Source organism: Pleurodeles waltl, chromosome 7, assembly GCF_031143425.1.
Source record: "Pleurodeles waltl isolate 20211129_DDA chromosome 7, aPleWal1.hap1.20221129, whole genome shotgun sequence".
Classification (NCBI taxonomy): domain Eukaryota; kingdom Metazoa; phylum Chordata; class Amphibia; order Caudata; family Salamandridae; genus Pleurodeles; species Pleurodeles waltl.
Window position 1 is genome coordinate 179354741 of NC_090446.1, and position 17854 is coordinate 179372594.

Sequence of the window (17854 nt, forward strand, 5' to 3'; positions counted from 1 at the left end):
AAAGAGGGAGACCAGTTACTGCATAATTTCATATCCACCCAAACCTTATTGTCCTTAGTGAATGGTTCTCTTCCTCTTAAAATTCTAATAAGACTGTATCCCGTTAGTGTTGGAGTAATCCTGTATGCCCAAATAGTTTTCTCCAGTTCCTTCTTCCAGTCTAGCCTCACACTTATGGCAGCTTGCACACTTCCCATTTATACTCTGTTAAACCTTTCCACCACTCCATTCCCCTGCTGGGTGATAAACTGGAGTACGTTTCCCTTTTATATCATTCCTAGTCAAAAAATTGTTATATTTTTCTGCTGTGAATTGCGGTCCGTTGTCACTAATTATGATTTTGGGAATTCCTTCTCTCAAAAATGTTTTCTCTAAAAATGAAATTATCATATTAGCATTTAGCACTTCCTTTTAGCACTTCCTTTTTTCAATTTCAGGCCATTTAGCGTAATTATTATGTATTTCATTTCTCCTCATTTATCTAAAATAGAACCTAGTATATCTACACTCAATTCTTCCCGTGGATTTCCTGGAAATTTGTGTTCTCCCAACGGTGGTCTAAATGTGGATTGTATTTTTTCTGCACCTGCACCTGCACATACCAAACAGTTTCTAACAAATCTCTCTGTATCCATCGATACCGGGCCACTTGTAAATTGACTTTACCCTTTTTTTTTTTTTTTTACTTAACAATGCCTGGATGCCCCTCATGGTTGATTTCTAAAATCTTAAGCCTCAACCTCTTTGGTGGAAGTAGTCTATTGCACCTTAAGATATAACCTGTTTTGTTAAGAGATAGTTCATCTTTAATTTCACAAAATTGTTTGCATTCCTCTTGCAATTTCCCTTTCACTGTCCACCGTTTTACTATAGATACCACACCTACCAGATGATAAAATGGGTCCACATACAGTCACAAGTCGAGCCTACCCACTGACCTGTCAAACCAGCCCCCGGGCACTACCAGATTGCCCAGTAGGCCAGTCCGACCCCGCCTGACAGGCACTGATAGTTTGCCATACGTGTGTCTTTTTAAATGCCCTGTGTGTCTCCTGCAGATCGTGCACATGCTGTATCTGGAATCTCCAGCAGGGGTCGGGTTTTCCTACTCGGATGATAAGAATTATGCAACCAATGACACAGAGGTGAGTGGTACTTCTTGCTGAACATTTCATGATTTCTGTGCTTATCAGTGTTATGGCGTTAATGTAAGACTGAACTGAACTGCTGTTTGGCTGATGGTGTGTTGGAAATCCGCCTGAAGGCTTCTGTTTTCTTTGCTGCATTGTCAGTACTTAAACATGACCCATCAGTGCCCGTTAAAGTTCTGGTGAGTGGTACCTATTATAGCCAGTTCTCCAGGAATTATCTCCTATAGATTCACCTGCTGCAGGTTATTACTGGTTGCCATGCTTTGCATTCTGGTTACAGTAAGTACATGCCAATTTAAAAAACAGAAAACATAAAAACTAGTAGCCCATCCACATTGGTCAGGTCTTTTCTTCTTCAGCCACTGAGTTGATGGGGCTAAAGCATCACCCACCTACCCAAGCAGTGCATTCATTCACACGGATTTGTGGTGCACTGTAAGTGGAAAATCTAGTCCTAACAAAAAATTACTTTGACATGCATTTTACCTTACTAACAAATTCAGATTGACCGGAAACTGTTCTACCAATAATTGAGATTTCCTTTTTGCAAAATGTAATTCCTTTTCCTTTACATTGTAAAGTTTGTCTTCTACTTTTACCAGTTAATCCCCCCCGGGCCCCTGCACCCCTTTTTTTGCACTATTCCTGGTCACCACCTTTCACTTGGGCCATTCTCTGCCCTGTTTGTCTTTTCTTTTTTTAAATGCTTCATCCCTCCCTGTTGGGACAAGTCATGTGTTAGTCTGCTATATGTTTATCTCCAGCAACCTTAGGACTCTAGAGTCCACTGGGTGGCCTCTGCATGTTATTGTGCTACTTGTGGGCACTTAAGTTAAGTGAGGGCGGCTGCCACCTCACACTTGGCTAGAAGGTGACCGGCAGCAGTGACAGAGTGATTATAGTTCAGGTGCTCAAACCTTTTTATCTGTATTTGTAATGGGAAGAGCCAGCAGTACCATCCCCACCAAGGTCTGCCTGGTCCACATGCCTGGGTCTGTTTCCATTTTTATGTCGTGTGTGTGTTTGCATGTTCTACTGCATACAGGTTAATGGAAGTGAACCTTTATTGGCACTGTGTTGCATAAGGTGTGCCAAAATCGCTCTGCTTTGTCCATGGTGGATGCTTCAGACTGCATATTCCTGAGGTTGGGTCCCCTTGAAACCAGCCTTATCTCTTGGGTGGGGGATATGCTGCTGTTCCTCTTCTGGTGTTTAGTGTTTGTTTCCTGGCCTCAGTGACACTCCCCCTTCCCGTGTTCCTATGTCTAGCAGCAGTGGCCAACTCTTATGGCCTGTCTTGATCAAATCAATAGTTACAGTTTGATCATACCTTACTGGTCTGACCGCCGTCCCCCTGTGCCGGAAGACCTGAAAAGGAATGTACTAAGAAGCAACATGCACTTCTCCTGGACTGAGAGAACACTTTAAACTTTGATTGAAACATGACTTTAGTTGGCCAAAGCTTTCAACTCTGGCCAAAAAGGAGGAAAATTACTGGCCACCATAAGGCAGAAAATCCTACACATAATGCGAACTGCCTGGAGACTCTGGCCCAGCCCAGCCCAGAGCACACGTTTCCATGGACAAATACGTATTTGTTTGCTTTCTTCCTTCTGGTTGTGGTCAACCCTTGTTGGTTTGACCTGTTTTAAGAGAGGAGCTGGACTTGAAGAGAGGATCTGTCCAGGCTGCCAAAAGATCCGACGAAGGCCTAGCTGACAGCATTAAAGCAGGACCACATTAAATTAGAGAGACAACGATTACCATTAGCAAAGTTACTACATTCAGATTTGTTTCTATCCTGTTGTGTGTAGGACAGAAGTTGCAGTATTTTGTGCACGTGCAGAACATTCCAGCATCTTGTACAAAGTAAAACAAAACAACTCCTATATATACTTTGAGGCCTTAATTTAAGGACTAGTGAACTTATTGGAACTTCAGACATGTAATAAACCAGTAAGCGCATAAATGCAGCCTAAGGTAACATGGACCAAGGCTTATAATACAGAATAAAATGTTCAAACCTAAATAGCCGAGCACTGTGCGTGGCACTTCCTCCTAATTCTAATATTTCACATTATTTATGACCTACCAACATTCTCACCTACATCACCCTTTAACTGCACTAATCAGGTTCTAAGAACTCATCTTGGTTTAATCCAAAGGTTTGCAGTTGACATCTAAATCAACTGCAAACCTTTGTGTGTTTGTTTGTTTGTGTGTGGTGGGGGGGGGGGGGGGGTGGTGGTGTGTGTGTGTGTGTGTGTGTGTGTGTGTGTGTGTGTGTGTGTGCGCGCTACCCACTTTCTTCCTGGACTTGCAGTTCTTCAGATTCACATGTAACGTGAAGAACCTTTCAACACTGACATTCACCTGCACATTGTAGACTTCCCTTGTGGATATTACATGCACAGCACAACCGAGCAGAGAGACAGTGGTCTGTCTTTATTTTTTTTTTTTAGGTAATCACTGCTTTTAATTGTCTATTCAGCACGCCACTCCATCAGAGATTAAATGCTGGCAAAGAAAAAGTTACTGCTTTTATCTAATTACCGTTCTTTATCTAACTACTGCATTCAATCTGCAGTAACACACTTTGTATGCTCTGGAATCTAAATATGGCCACAGGGCAGTACTTGCATCTCACAAATCCATTTAATGTAGTCTTAAAATGTCCTTCGATGTAAATGGACTATAGGCTTATTTTAAAACTGCTGTGCATCTGATCTACTGGAGATTCCCAGACAGACACAAAAACAGTCTGCAAAGAATGGGAATCTCTGTAAAATACCAATGCCTGACCCTTCTAAGTGTTTTTCAGTCTTGCTGTATTTGCTTTACTCTTTTATGGAAAGCATAGTGTTCTGCACTAAGTTGGCTCTGTAACAGCTGACCTCATTGGGAAGGTGAGGAAAGGTCTTGAGCATCAAACAATGATGCAAGGTAGCATGTAGTGAAGGCCCTCAGCAGCGAGTCTTGGAAAGTAGATGGGGGAGTTATTGAAGGAGTCTGGGCCTGTGCCTCAGGTAAGAGTAATGTGCACATTCCTCCCAAGAATTTGAGAGCAATACAGGGAGTGCAGAATTATTAGGCAAATGAGTATTTTGACCACATCATCCTCTTTATGCATGTTGTCTTACTCCAAGCTGTATAGGCTCGAAAGCCTACTACCAATTAAGCATATTAGGTGATGTGCATCTCTGTAATGAGAAGGGGTGTGGTCTAATGACATCAACACCCTATATCAGGTGTGCATAATTATTAGGCAACTTCCTTTCCTTTGGCAAAATGGGTCAAAAGAAGGACTTGACAGGCTCAGAAAAGTCCAAAATAGTGAGATATCTTGCAGAGGGATGCAGCACTCTTAAAATTGCAAAGCTTCTGAAGCGTGATCATCGAACAATCAAGCGTTTCATTCAAAATAGTCAACAGGGTCGCAAGAAGCGTGTGGAAAAACCAAGGCGCAAAATAACTGCCCATGAACTGAGAAAAGTCAAGCGTGCAGCTGCCACGATGCCACTTGCCACCAGTTTGGCCATATTTCAGAGCTGCAACATCACTGGAGTGCCCAAAAGCACAAGGTGTGCAATACTCAGAGACATGGCCAAGGTAAGAAAGGCTGAAAGACGACCACCACTGAACAAGACACACAAGCTGGAACGTCAAGACTGGGCCAAGAAATATCTCAAGACTGATTTTTCTAAGGTTTTATGGACTAATGAAATGAGAGTGAGTCTTGATGGGCCAGATGGATGGGCCCGTGGCTGGATTGGTAAAGGGCAGAGAGCTCCAGTCCGACTCAGACGCCAGCAAGGTGGAGGTGGAGTACTGGTTTGGGCTGGTATCATCAAAGATGAGCTTGTGGGGCCTTTTCGGGTTGAGGATGGAGTCAAGCTCAACTCCCAGTCCTACTGCCAGTTCCTGGAAGACACCTTCTTCAAGCAGTGGTACAGGAAGAAGTCTGCATCCTTCAAGAAAAACATGATTTTCATGCAGGACAATGCTCCATCACACGCGTCCAAGTACTCCACAGCGTGGCTGGCAAGAAAGGGTATAAAAGAAGGAAATCTAATGACATGGCCTCCTTGTTCACCTGATCTGAACCCCATTGAGAACCTGTGGTCCATCATCAAATGTGAGATTTACAAGAAGGGAAAACAGTACACCTCTCTGAACAGTGTCTGGGAGGCTGTGGTTGCTGCTGCACGCAATGTTGATGGTGAACAGATCAAAACACTGACAGAATCCATGGATGGCAGGCTTTTGAGTGTCCTTGCAAAGAAAGGTGGCTATATTGGTCACTGATTTGTTTTTGTTTTGTTTTTGAATGTCAGAAATGTATATTTGTGAATGTTGAGATGTTATATTGGTTTCACTGGTAATAATAAATAATTGGAATGGGTATATATATTTTTTTGTTAAGTTGCCTAATAATTATGCACAGTAATAGTCACCTGCACACACAGATATCCCCCTAACATAGCTAAAACTAAAAACAAACTGAAAACTACTTCCAAAAATATTCAGCTTTGATATTAATTAGTTTTTTGGGTTCATTGAGAACATGGTTGTTGTTCAATAATAAAATTAATCCTCAAAAATACAACTTGCCTAATAATTCTGCACTCCCTGTATGCCCATACCTCATGGGGTGAAGAACGGCGTGCTGCGCCTAGGGGGAGGCGCAGGTAGAGCTTATTTGTCGCTGGGGAATGTGGCACTGGGGGACTTTATTTGTTTTATAATATAGCATGTTTGACTAAATTAAGTGGTAGGAAAAGGCCAATTATGCAGCGTTGAAATGTCACTAAGTTGTAATTTTCCCACACAATAATGGCTTGGTAAAGCATTTCAACTCATTGCTGACAGTGTAAAATTAGTTTCTGTAAGTAAAAGGTGACTCTTTAACCTTGTCAAATGGTCTACCATTGGGTACCTCCCTATGTGCCACTTTTTGCAGTAACTTTTATTCCATTTGGGTTAGAAGCAAATTAATTGTGTTAAAATCTGCAACCTGCCCAGGAGGAAATTCTGACTCTGCAAAATTCCATAATTCTAGAGCCCATATAGACCAATATTCACAAGGGCTGTCTCTTGGAATTGGTCCATGGCCTGAAAGGACCTTGTGTTTCCTGGTTTTAGAATGGACTCTTGTTGCCCTGCAGTAGATGTACCAGATCTTTGTGGTTTTTGTGTTGTCAGAAGATGTTCGTATGTTTTGCGTGGGCAGTTGAGAGCTTTGTGTCCATTCTGTGATTTGAGTGGGCTCCTGTTTGTGAGGGAATGTTGGAGAGGGAATGGTTCTTATACTATATTTTAATGTTTTTGTGTCTGTGATGCTGTAGGCTACCTTTTAAGCTTTTGTTATGGTTGCAGGCGTAAGTGGGGTTTGTAATAAGAGGTGCGTGTTTTCATATTATATTATATGTAAATTATGCACAGGCTTTAAGTAAAGTAGTGGGTAGAATTGCATTATAGTGCTCTGTGGTTTAGGCATTTTCTTTGAAAGAAGATTTATATCAGATGATTGAAAGTAGCTTTTGTGTAGTTTGATTTCACCATCCCATGTTCATAACCTTTTCAATGGGGGCATCGGCCATTGGCCGACGCCCGCACTACCTCCCTGATGCGGGTCACGACCACTGGCCGACACCAGGGAGGGGGTTAATAAATCCTCCGGTGCGTTACACCCGAAGATTTGTTTTTTTTTTTTTTTTTGGGGGGTGTCTTCCCCCCCCCACCCGCCCCTTTGTGACGTCAGCGCGCCGCGAGGCTTGCAGACATAACAAAGTGGATTTCCCCATCGGGGCAGGAAGCAGGCTTGCGGCCGCTTCCTGCGCCGATGGGGAAAACGGCCTTCCCCATGTTTGGGAAGGCCTCGTATGAAAGGGGAGATTCTCCCCTTTCTTACGAGGCCTTCCTGAAAGTGTTTCCTGGCCACCGATCGCAGCACAGCTGCGATCTGTGGCCAGGAAACACTTTCAGGTTTCCTGGCCCCCAATCGCAGCACAGCTGCGGTCGGGGGCCAGGAAACAGTTTCAGGTTTCCTGGCCCCCAATCGCAGCACAGCTGCGGTCGGGGGCCAGGAAACAGTTTCAGAAGGCCTCGTAAGGAAGGGGAGACTCTCCCCTTTCTTACGAGGCCTTCTGAAACTGTTTCCTGGCCCCCGATCGCAGCACAGCTGCGATCGGGGGCCAGGAAACACCAATAGACGCCAGGGATTTCACTTGGGGGGTCGGCCCCCTCGGGAAACGGGCCGCCCCTCCCCACCCCCCACCGGGGGCATATATTTTTTTTAAAAAAAGGTAGGTGCCCCCCTGGGGCAAAATTTATTTTTTCTCTAAAAAATACAAAAATAAATGGACAGGGGTGTCGCCCGTGGGCAGGGGGCCCCCCTATGGGAGCAATTTTATATATATATATATATATATATATATACATACTTTTGTCAATGTGTGTGGTTTCCCTGGGGGCTGCGATCGGCCCCCAGGAAAACCAGACCCCCATATAAAAGTGATATAGATATATATATATATATAAATAATAGATTTGCCACCAGTTGGCTTGCAGTTGCAGCTTGCGTCTTCAAAGCAATGCACATACTTCAACTGACGCATTTCACCTGTAGCTTTTAGGCAGCAATAAAAAAGTCAAGTAAGTATTGTGAATATGTTTCTGCTACGAAAGGATCAGACTTTTGTCTAGTGGCAGTTTTAGTGCCATAAAGAAGCGCAGAAGCTTTATATGCCTACTGCAAAGAGCAAATCTGTATTTTATGTCAATAGCTGAGTACATTAGTAAAGTCAAGCCATTACCTGCGCTATAATACAAATGAAATGTATGTGCAGGGCGGCTATGGAGAGATGAAGGGCACTTTTGCTGGGTGGTAATGAGGGAATCCGAGGAGGAGGGAGTGGGAGCACCAATAATGATTGTTGGACTGGGCGCAGGAGGTGCTAAAGACTGTGACGAATGGTATGTTTCAAGATGTTTTTTGAGTGTCTTAAAAGAACGTGCTGATTGAGGGAAGAAGCGCAGGTAAGGTGGCCTCTACTCCACGTATCTCACACACACCATCGATTTAGTGACTGTCTACGTAGGCTAGTGTTTTAGAGCAACAGTTTAGCCAATAGCAGAGATGGCATCTTGATGGATGACTGCTGTCAGCACTCTGGTTATAGAGGACAGCTCTGACATAGGATCAGAGACTGAGACATCAGATACTGAGTCAGCATCTGAGGGATAGGACAATGGCGCAGACTCTGAGTGATTTTTCAGTCGGAGGAGTCCCATTCAATAACTCCTCTTCCAGTACATTATGAGGGAGGTGATGAGGACAGTCCTGCTGTCCCTTCGCAAGCAGTCTGTGCAACAGGGTAATAGTGGGTTAGCCCAACCCAGAGAGCAGGTGAATGCGGCGACAAGCAGAGAGAGAGAGAGAGAGAGTGCTCTCTTGGGAGCTCCCCAATTTAATTCAGCCCCAAATTCCACCGCCCAAATCGTATTGTGGAGACATCAAAATTATCTATCGCAAAACAAACTGGTTTTGTAAGGCAGGCACCTGTGTTTTTGGTCCTGGGTTCGGCGGCCATATATAGAAACACACTAAAACCCAAACATTTCTGGAAACTAGACATTCGGGGGAGTCCACAGAGGTGTGACTTGTGTGGATTCCCCAAAGTTTTCTTATCCAGAATACCCTGCAAAGCTGAAATGTTGAATAAAAACTCTATTTTTCTTGCATTTCTGTCACACAAACTACAGGAATATGCTGGGATCCACACAATTCCTACCACCCAGTGATTCCTCACCTGTCCTGATAAAAACACTACCCCACTTGAGTGCCAACACCTAGTGCCTGCTTCAGGAATGGATCACCCCAGGGTCAACAGCTGCCTCATGTAAGGACCAACATTGACCGTTGTGTGATCTGTTCCTGTCGCGGGCACCAGGCCTACCCACACAAGTGAGGTACCATTTTTATCGGGAGACTTGGGGGAATGCTGGGTGGATAGAAATGTGTGGCTCCTCTCAGATTCCAGAACTTTGTCACCGAAATGAAAGGAAAAAGTGTTTTTTTGGCCACATTGTGATGTTTGCAAAGGATTCTGGGTAACAGAACCTGGTCAGAGCCCCACAAGTCACCCCATCTTGGATTCCCCTAGGTCTCTAGTTTTCAACAATGCACAGGTTTGGTAGGTTTCCCTAGGTGCCGGCTGAGCCAGAGGCCAAAATCTACAGGTAGGCACTTTGCAAAAAACAGCTCTGTTTTCTGTCAAAAAATGGGATGTGTCCACGTTGTGTTTTGGGGCATTTCCTGTCGCGGGCGCTAGGCCTACCCTCACAAGTGAGGTATCATTTGTATCGGGAGACTTGGAGGAACATAGACTACCTAAACAAGTGTTATTGCCCCTTATCTTTCTCTACATTTTTTCCTTCCAAATATAAGAGGGTGTGTAAAAAAGACGTCTATTTGAGAAATGCCCTGCAATTCACATGCTAGTATGGGCACCCCGTAATTCAGAGATGTGCAAATAACCACTCCTCCTCAAAACCTTATCTTGAGCCCATTTTGGAAATGCAAAGGTTTTCTTGATACCTATTTTTCACTCTTCAGATTTCAGCAAATGAATTGCTGTATACCCATTATAGAATGAAAACCAACTGCAAGGTGCAGCTCATGTATTAGCTCTGGGTACCTAGGGTTCTTGATGAACGTACAAGCCCTTTATATCCCCGCAACCAAAAGAGTCCAGCAGACATAACGGTATATTGCTTTAAAAAATCTGACATCGCAGGAAAAAGTTACAGAGTAAAACATAAAGAAAAATGGCTGTTGTTTTCAGCTCAATTTCAATATTTTTTTATTTCAGCTGTTATTTTCTGTAGGAAAACCTTGTAGGATCTACAGAAATGACCCCTTGCTGAATTCAGAATTTTGTCTAGTTTTCAGAAATGTTTAGCTTTCCGGGATCCAGCATTGGTTTCACACCCATTCCTGTCACTAACTGGAAGGAGGCTGAAAGCCCCCCAAAAATAGTAAAAATGGGGTATGTCCCAGTAAAATGCAAAATTTGTGTTGAAAAATGTTGTTTTCTGATTCAAGTCTGCCCGTTCCTGAAAGGTGGGAATCTGGTGATTTCTGCACCAGAAACCCTTTGTTGATGGCATTTTCAGGGAAAAAAACACAAACCTTCTTCGGCAGCCCTTTTTTCCCATTTTTTGGGAAAAAACAACCCAGCAGCTAAGGGGATAATGTTGTTTGCTTCAGTTGCTGAATGGAATGCAGAGCTCATATCTCTTATGTTTCCACTCTTTCTCAAGGTTGCAATGAACAACTACCTGGCTTTGAAAGAATTTTTCCGTCTCTTCCCCGAGTACAGCAAGAACGAGTTCTATATCACTGGAGAGAGCTATGCAGGAGTCTATATACCAACCCTCAGCATGCTAGTGATGGAGGATCCAAGCATCAACCTGCAGGTGAAAGGTGGTAGGATGGAGGGATGACACTTGTTTGGGGTGGAGTACATTGTACTAGCACAGTTATAATTAAGTGGCATAGGGTAGTGCATGCAAGGGTAGAGGCTAGGAGGTACTAGCAAAGGGTAATGACTGGTTCATTGTGCAGTTTGTACCTGTGATGCATACAGGTGTTTGAGGGGGGAGTGGAGTGGATTGCACTGCTTTGACTCTTGAACAATGGTGCTTGCATAGTGTGGAGTGATACTGTAGGGTCAACTGCAGGTACTTGCCTCATATACACACCATGCATCCACCTCTGTGCCCTCACCTGTTGTCCTGTTGTTAACATTGCTTCTGTGTCTCACAGGGAATTGCTGTTGGGAATGGGCTGTCAAGCTACGCAAGCAACCAGAACTCTCTGGTGGATTTTGCCTATTATCATGGACTTATTGGCGACAGGTAAAGAAGATATGAAGGGGCTCTTGGGTTTAGTCACCAATGTCTGTGGCAAGTTATTTTGTTTACTTTGCTGTCTGTGGCAAGAGTTAACACCTCTTCCTCTTTCAGCTTGTGGGCAGGTCTGCAGACCTACTGTTGTCCCAGAGGACTCTGTGACTTTTATGACTCATCTGATCCAAACTGTACTCTCAAGGTAGGTGTGACGGCGGTACTGTAGACCCCAGCCTATAGAGGGCAGAAGTTAGGGCCGTGTGGTATATTTGTGTGTTGTGTACAGTGCTTGGTATGTGCATTACTGACTACCCACTGCTGTATCTTATTTAGTAACATTTTCCCCTTTTATGGCTCACTAGGTTCAGGAAGTCATGTACGTTGTGAACAACATGGGCCTGAACATCTACAATCTGTATGCCCCATGTGTTGGAGGAGCACCTGGAGAAATCCGGTACGTGCAGTCTCACTTAAAGCTTCATTTTCACCTGAATGGATGAACGTGGGATCCTGTGCATGAATCTCCTACCGCTTTAGAGGCCCATCTGCTCCCAGGTTTGATCAAGCAGGAGAGAAGGTCACTGTGAATGACCTTCACCGGGTCCGGAGGCACAGTAAATGTCTGCCTGCTGTCGCTTCATGTGTTAGGGTATTATAAGGTGCAGCTTTGTGGTGGTAGGAATTTTCAGCTCCCTAGTTTTAGTTGTGAGGGATTGAATAAATACATTTAGGGGGAATTCTTAGATTTCAGAGGGCTGAGCTGCGAACCCCCCTGATTTAATGATTTGACTGTGTGGTATTGTGTTGGGGCTCGGAGCCGTAGTATGTGCTGAAAAGGACCAATTCTGCTTCAGCTGACGAGTTCTTTCTCCGCGTTTCAGGGAGAACAAAGACAACATTGTTGTGCATCATTTTGGAGTTCCATTTCACCGTTCACCACTTCACCATCACTGGAATAAGGTGAGTGATACATTCCAGTTTAGACTGAGCTGACCAGACACATCTTTTATGTAAATGTAGTGTTGGTGAAAATAATAGGATGTTTGCTTTACACCAAAATAAATTATGAATGGCAGCATTCATTACTCAGTGTTGAGGTATCGAGAGTACAGCAGCAGACGAAACCCTATGCCGGTGTGAGGGATGCACCGGCCGCTTTGTCTTGGCACCCTGCATTTGTTTTGCATGAGATACACTAGAAACCATTTTTGGAGTGTTGCAGGTGAATCTAATTACGTTTTGTAGGGTCTTGGGGGGCACTGGATTCCATTTGTGTGAATGTGAGCTGCACTGGGTGTCTTTGGAACGCATTATGATAGTTGGCTCTTGAGATGTGAAAACCTTGTGTTTCTGGCCATGAGTATGAAATATGGTGCATACATTGATGGGTGCACCATGGTAAAGGAGAGAGGGTGCTCTCATCAGTGGAGTGCCAGGCCTGAGATGAAAGAACATAGTCAGCGGGTGGACACAGACCGAAGACCGCATTTCTCTAAGCCTTTGCACCAGGTCTTCATGTGAGAAGTTATATCTTATAAAACAAATGTCATCTGCATAGCTTTGTGGTGCTGTGGCAGCATTCACTTATCCTTTTTTCTCGAAAACCCTGTATTTATACCCCTGTCAGGACATTAAACCTGACGGCTAACAGGAGGTTCTCCCTTTAACTGTATAATTTTCAACATAAGTTCTGGGCTGTAATATCAGGTGGCGTTGGCCCAAGGCAATGTGGGACTGACAATGGATGTTGCATGTTTCTAGTTTTACGGCTATTGCGGAACTGCACCAACTAGGAGTCTTAGAAATAATTTTCTTTTGAAAGAAACAAGATGAATTCACCGAGTTAAAAGTTTTTTGGAGACCAGATGAGATCAATCTCAAAGCACAGTTTTGTCTAAGCGACAAATGTCTAGACGGGGTGGGGGTGAAATCTTATTCCCTGTAAATGCAAGGGCCCAGAGAATTATGTTGCCATTTGCAAATATGACACATGTTTCATTAGGAAAGAAGTGGAACCAATGAATATTCATCTGTTTCCTGAATTTGACGACGTTGCAGGATTTGTTTTTGTTTTCCTGCTGTGTCCCTGTTAGGTCATCCCATTTCACACAGTTGGGACACGCTGTGGTGTTCAGTAGCTTACACCTGTAAGCTGACCAAATGCTAAAGCAACTCTGATTGCAACACGTACAGATTGTGTCAGCTTCTCTAACACTAGTTATAATTTGTAGCAGATCATCCTTGCACCCGTGAGAAATGGTGATGCTTACCCCTCGAAAACCCAGCAGTTAATGGCATTCCTGCCTGTTAGTGGACAAAATATTGTAGCGTTTCCTATTGCAGCATATAGGGTTTTGACAGCTCCTCCTTCCAGCAGTTAAAGGATGCGGCAGCCCTGCTTGTACCCTGTAGAGGCAGTGACCATTCTTTCAGTAGAAGGAGTTGATGGCAAGCCCTCACAGACCCATACGCTGGGCAGCAAAACTAACAGCTCAATATTGTGATGTGTAGAGATCATGGAATCTCCCACTTGCAAAGCATCTAGGGTTATGGCATTCACTGGAAATCCGGGAAGGTTCATGGTTTCTATTCGATAACGATTTTGGCAATGCCTACTTTTAGCAGTTAGTGTTTTTCAGCAGTGTCCTGTGCAGTGGGTAACTGTTGTGGTAGCTTACTCTTGTAGCCAGTAAGTTTTGAAGCGATTCCTTGTGCAGTCGGCAAAGGTTACGGCTCTCATCCTACGTTTCTTTGAGGTTGCAGTGCTTCTCTGCTCTTTTACCCACAGAAGTTGCTTCTTTTATCAAGATCTTCAAAGCCTGTGAGGATGGATCCACCTTGTGTGAATACTACAGCCTCAAGAACATATCTGAACAACCCGTATGTGAGAAATGCCCTCCACATTCCCCCGGCGGCCCCAATGTGGGAAGTCTGCAGGTACTGCTTTACAGCATCCTACAATCTGTGAATGTTATAGTTGGGGCCTGTTAGCCTCATGTTTAAGTAGCCCTCTCCTAAATATAGTCATTTGTGCCTCTCTTTGTTTATTATGTCCAGAGTAACAGATATGTCTGACTCTTGCTCTTTCTCATATTGAGGGAAATAATTTCTCCCATTTGTGCTGTGGAACCCTCTCCAGTACATTGTCTACAAACAGTTTACCCACTCTCTCATCTGCTTCCTGCATCTCCTCCGACTTGCTTTTTATGTCTTCTTCACTTTCACTGTCTCTCCATGTGCATTGGTTCCTTCTGGTTGTTCAGTTTCATGCTTCCTGATGCTGCTTAGATTTTTGTGTGCAGTTTACAGGTCTTTCAGGGGTACACTCGCCTGGTGGAGAGCTTGGAGAAGCAATACTTGAAGCTGTTGAGTAAAATGGTAAGAGAGAGTGTCTTAAAGGTGGATCAGAAGCAGATGGAATTGGGTATCTCCAAACTAAACAGATCCCTCTGTCTCTTCTTAGAAATACAGGGTCCTGATTTATAATGGTGATGTGGACATGGCATGCAACTTCCTGGGAGATCAGTGGTTTGTGGAAGGGCTGCAACAAAAGGTGAGCATTGTAGATACTAGTTGCAGGCCACAGCATTCATGTGATATCTAGTGTCTGGAAGTGGCTCTGGCTACGTTCCAGTGGCACCCATGATCAGAATGGTCTGTTGCTTCGTGCCTATTAGAGTGCTCCATTGCAGATGACGTGGGAGTATAATGGGGGTGAGATTGGCTGCATCATGTCATGTCACTGCCTTTTTGTTGAATATTCGTATTCAATGTTCTTCAGGTGCAGGTGAACCGCAGAGTGTGGAAGTACGAGGATGGAAACGGACTGCAAGTGGGAGGCTTCGTCAAGGAATTTCCCAACATAAGTTTCCTTACAGTCAAGGTAAACTCTGCCAAATCATTCATGCCTTTGTTCTCTGCCTGCCCGCAGCTGGAACAGTACACTGTCCAGACGATTTGTTGCCACTGCGTTGACAGTTGTGGGTCTAATATGCAGGTATTCTGTCCCGTGGGCATATTTACCAACCGGCCACGAACCAGGTCCACCTCTCTGTGGATGATAACTGTGCAAATAAGTTTAGTGTGTGAGGAAACTACAAGAAGATCTGAGGCCCGTGCCCAACACACATCAGCTCCTCACCCCTTCTCCCACTCCCTTGTTGCCCTAAGATTCGACCAACCCCATGTTCCTGGGCACATTTTGGTCCTAATCCCAGCTCTCATCCTAATCGGTTTCCCATTTACTGCCACATTTAATCACCAGTCCAGGTTGTGATCTCTTCACTCTTAGGAACCCTACATCCTTAACCTCGCTCACACTTGTAGGAAGTCCACTCTCTTCTCTGCGCTCAAAGTACCACTCTACTCTCCCACATCACCCCAGCTTCTCTAATACCTAATACCTCTCCCCAGTTCAGTCCTCCTCTCGCTTTCAAACCCCTTTACACTCTCCTTTGCTGTCATCTTGTACTCTTCGTTGTCCTGATGTTCATAAAACTATTCTTTTCTGTTCCTAGTTTTGGCCCTCCATCATATTTCCAGTCTCCTTTTCCTCCTTTCATCGTGCAAGTTTTTTTCTTCCACAGAGTCGTTAAGTTTCCTTTTAAGGCTTCCCCTCTTTTTTAAAGTTTCACATAGTATAAAAAAAGTGTCTGAAGAATAAAAAAAAGTGGCTGAAGACCTCCACTAAAAGTAGATTGTGGAGGACACAAAATTTGTGAAAGAAAACTCATTCGTTAGCCGAAAGCTCGTAAAAACTGTTTTTCTGAAAACAATCCTTTCATGCATATTAATGAGTGATTGGCTTTGGCTATTCCCTCTGAATACTGGTATTCTCTGGGACTGCTTAGTACAGAGGTGGCCATGCATAATTATGCCTAATCAACATAGAGGCATCATGGAAGTTCTCGAGACGAAAGATAAGTACTTATGTTCCTACTTTAATAAAGCTATGACTGTGACAATGAGGTTTTTTTTCTGGGCCTCAGCTTCAGAAACATATGTATTGAGAGGTAATGAAATTGATGTCACCCATGTCTTAATAAAACAATGTAAATGACTTTACAAAATACATTTTTTAATCTTTGGAAAACGTTGCACACAGAGGAATTTGGGGGGGGGGGGGGGGGTCACATTGCCTAAGCCTGTCGACTTCACAATGTAAACAGCAAAGTTTGTTAAATGAACTAACTTCACGGTCAATGTTTGAAACTGATCCCCACTCCATTCCCTTATATATGTGTTCTACCCAGATTTTGTCTCTTTTCCCAAGAGCTGAAAGACTGTGAACTGAAATTTCAGTCATTTGTATACATGACACTGTCATTGTAGGAGAACTAAAGTGGTTGTAATTAGGCTGGATGTGGGGTTATCATGTCGGTAGTTGCAATGGGAATATATCGTTTTTCTTTCTGTCGTCGACCTTCACTTCAGTCTCAATTACATTCTCTACAGTTCCATCTGTTCCTGATATTTAGCCGTAGAAACCTGTTGATATTTGTAAAGGCCCACATAGACTTTGTGGCTTAGCTGCTACCCACACGTTACTCCGCCAGGCCCTCTAATAGCAATAGCCTTAGCCTGGACTTTCTAATTGATACTTATTGCCACAGATTTCTCCCAATATCTCCCAGCTGCAGCACTGGACCTGGAAGGTACTTTTGAAGCCATAGCTCTCCAGGGCCTCTAGGTGGCTCCATGCGGCCTTACCCACTCTGGATCTGGCAGGAGTAGGGCATGGAAGGAAGTCACTGACACACTGGAATCAGCTCCTATTTTTGCGCACCACATCCACGTGTAGCCAGAGCTCTTATTGGTGCATCACTGATTAAATTCCTCTATTTTTAAAAGCAACTGGTGAAATGTCTCTTACGTGTGTCACACATAGTGTAAAAAGATGTCTTTTGAGATTCACATGACATCTGTATATGGGGTCTTAGATCTGACCATGATCCCTCAGCCTGTGATTCATTTTCTTTTCAATACAGGGTTACTGATTTTAGACATGCAAGCGCAATTTTGTCTCCTCTATGCCTCCCTCCTACAGTTCCAATTGTATATCTTTTGTATTACTGTGGGGCCTTGTCCATGTCTTATATCCTTTTCATAGTTAACGTCCTTTCTTTCAGATCTGCAAGGCCCTTACAGCTCTAGGGGAAGATAAGTCTCTGAATTATTCTGTAATGTATTTCGATTCTGGGCTCCATATTTTCCCAGATAACTGTTTTATCCCGTGCAGACCATGTGAACATTTCTCCATACTAGGGATCCTCCCCTTGATTATCAGTTTGTATATTGTGGATACTATTAGTGTATTGTCTGTCACTCTTCTTAATCATTTTTCTCCTTTGGCTTACAGGCATATGATTTCTGCCCTTAATGCCTTTTACATGACCCAGTGTCTGATCTGGGTGGATCTGTAGTTTTCTGCTTCTCCTGAATCACAGTCCAAGCAAATTTGTTTTCAATATCTTCAGTTTTGTTGCAGTGGGTCACTCACTATTAAATGCTTCCCTGTATAGTTACGGTCTAAAATCTTGGTTTCCGAATAGCGAGGTTAGGGTGAGGTGAATTTTAAAGTCCTACAGCATCTCCTACAGTAGTCTATACTTTTAAAGCCACCCTCGTTATTGGGGAATGCAATAAGTTTTGAGGTCTCTTTTTGGGCACAGTCATGGGACTTCCACAACAGGCTTACTGCTAAATAAATAAATAGATTTAAAGTACCAGTGGCACCCCGTTTCTGCTTTTAACCATTCCAATAATTAGCTTAGGTGGCTACTCCTAACACG

The 17854-nt window shown here is 43.7% G+C and overlaps 1 protein-coding gene across 2 annotated transcripts in view; it reads left to right on the forward strand.

Moving 5' to 3' along the window:
* The window catches only part of LOC138303937 (lysosomal protective protein-like), a 100904-nt gene that overhangs the window by 68724 nt on the left and 14326 nt on the right, over positions 1-17854 (forward strand). For both annotated transcript variants that reach the window (XM_069243512.1, XM_069243513.1), the window contains exons 5-14: positions 1059-1145; positions 10476-10631; positions 10981-11072; positions 11181-11265; positions 11426-11517; positions 11945-12023; positions 13852-14000; positions 14366-14441; positions 14527-14616; positions 14845-14946. In XM_069243512.1, coding sequence (XP_069099613.1) covers positions 1059-1145; positions 10476-10631; positions 10981-11072; positions 11181-11265; positions 11426-11517; positions 11945-12023; positions 13852-14000; positions 14366-14441; positions 14527-14616; positions 14845-14946 — 1008 coding nt within the window. The remainder of the gene's footprint in view (positions 1-1058; positions 1146-10475; positions 10632-10980; positions 11073-11180; positions 11266-11425; positions 11518-11944; positions 12024-13851; positions 14001-14365; positions 14442-14526; positions 14617-14844; positions 14947-17854) is intronic.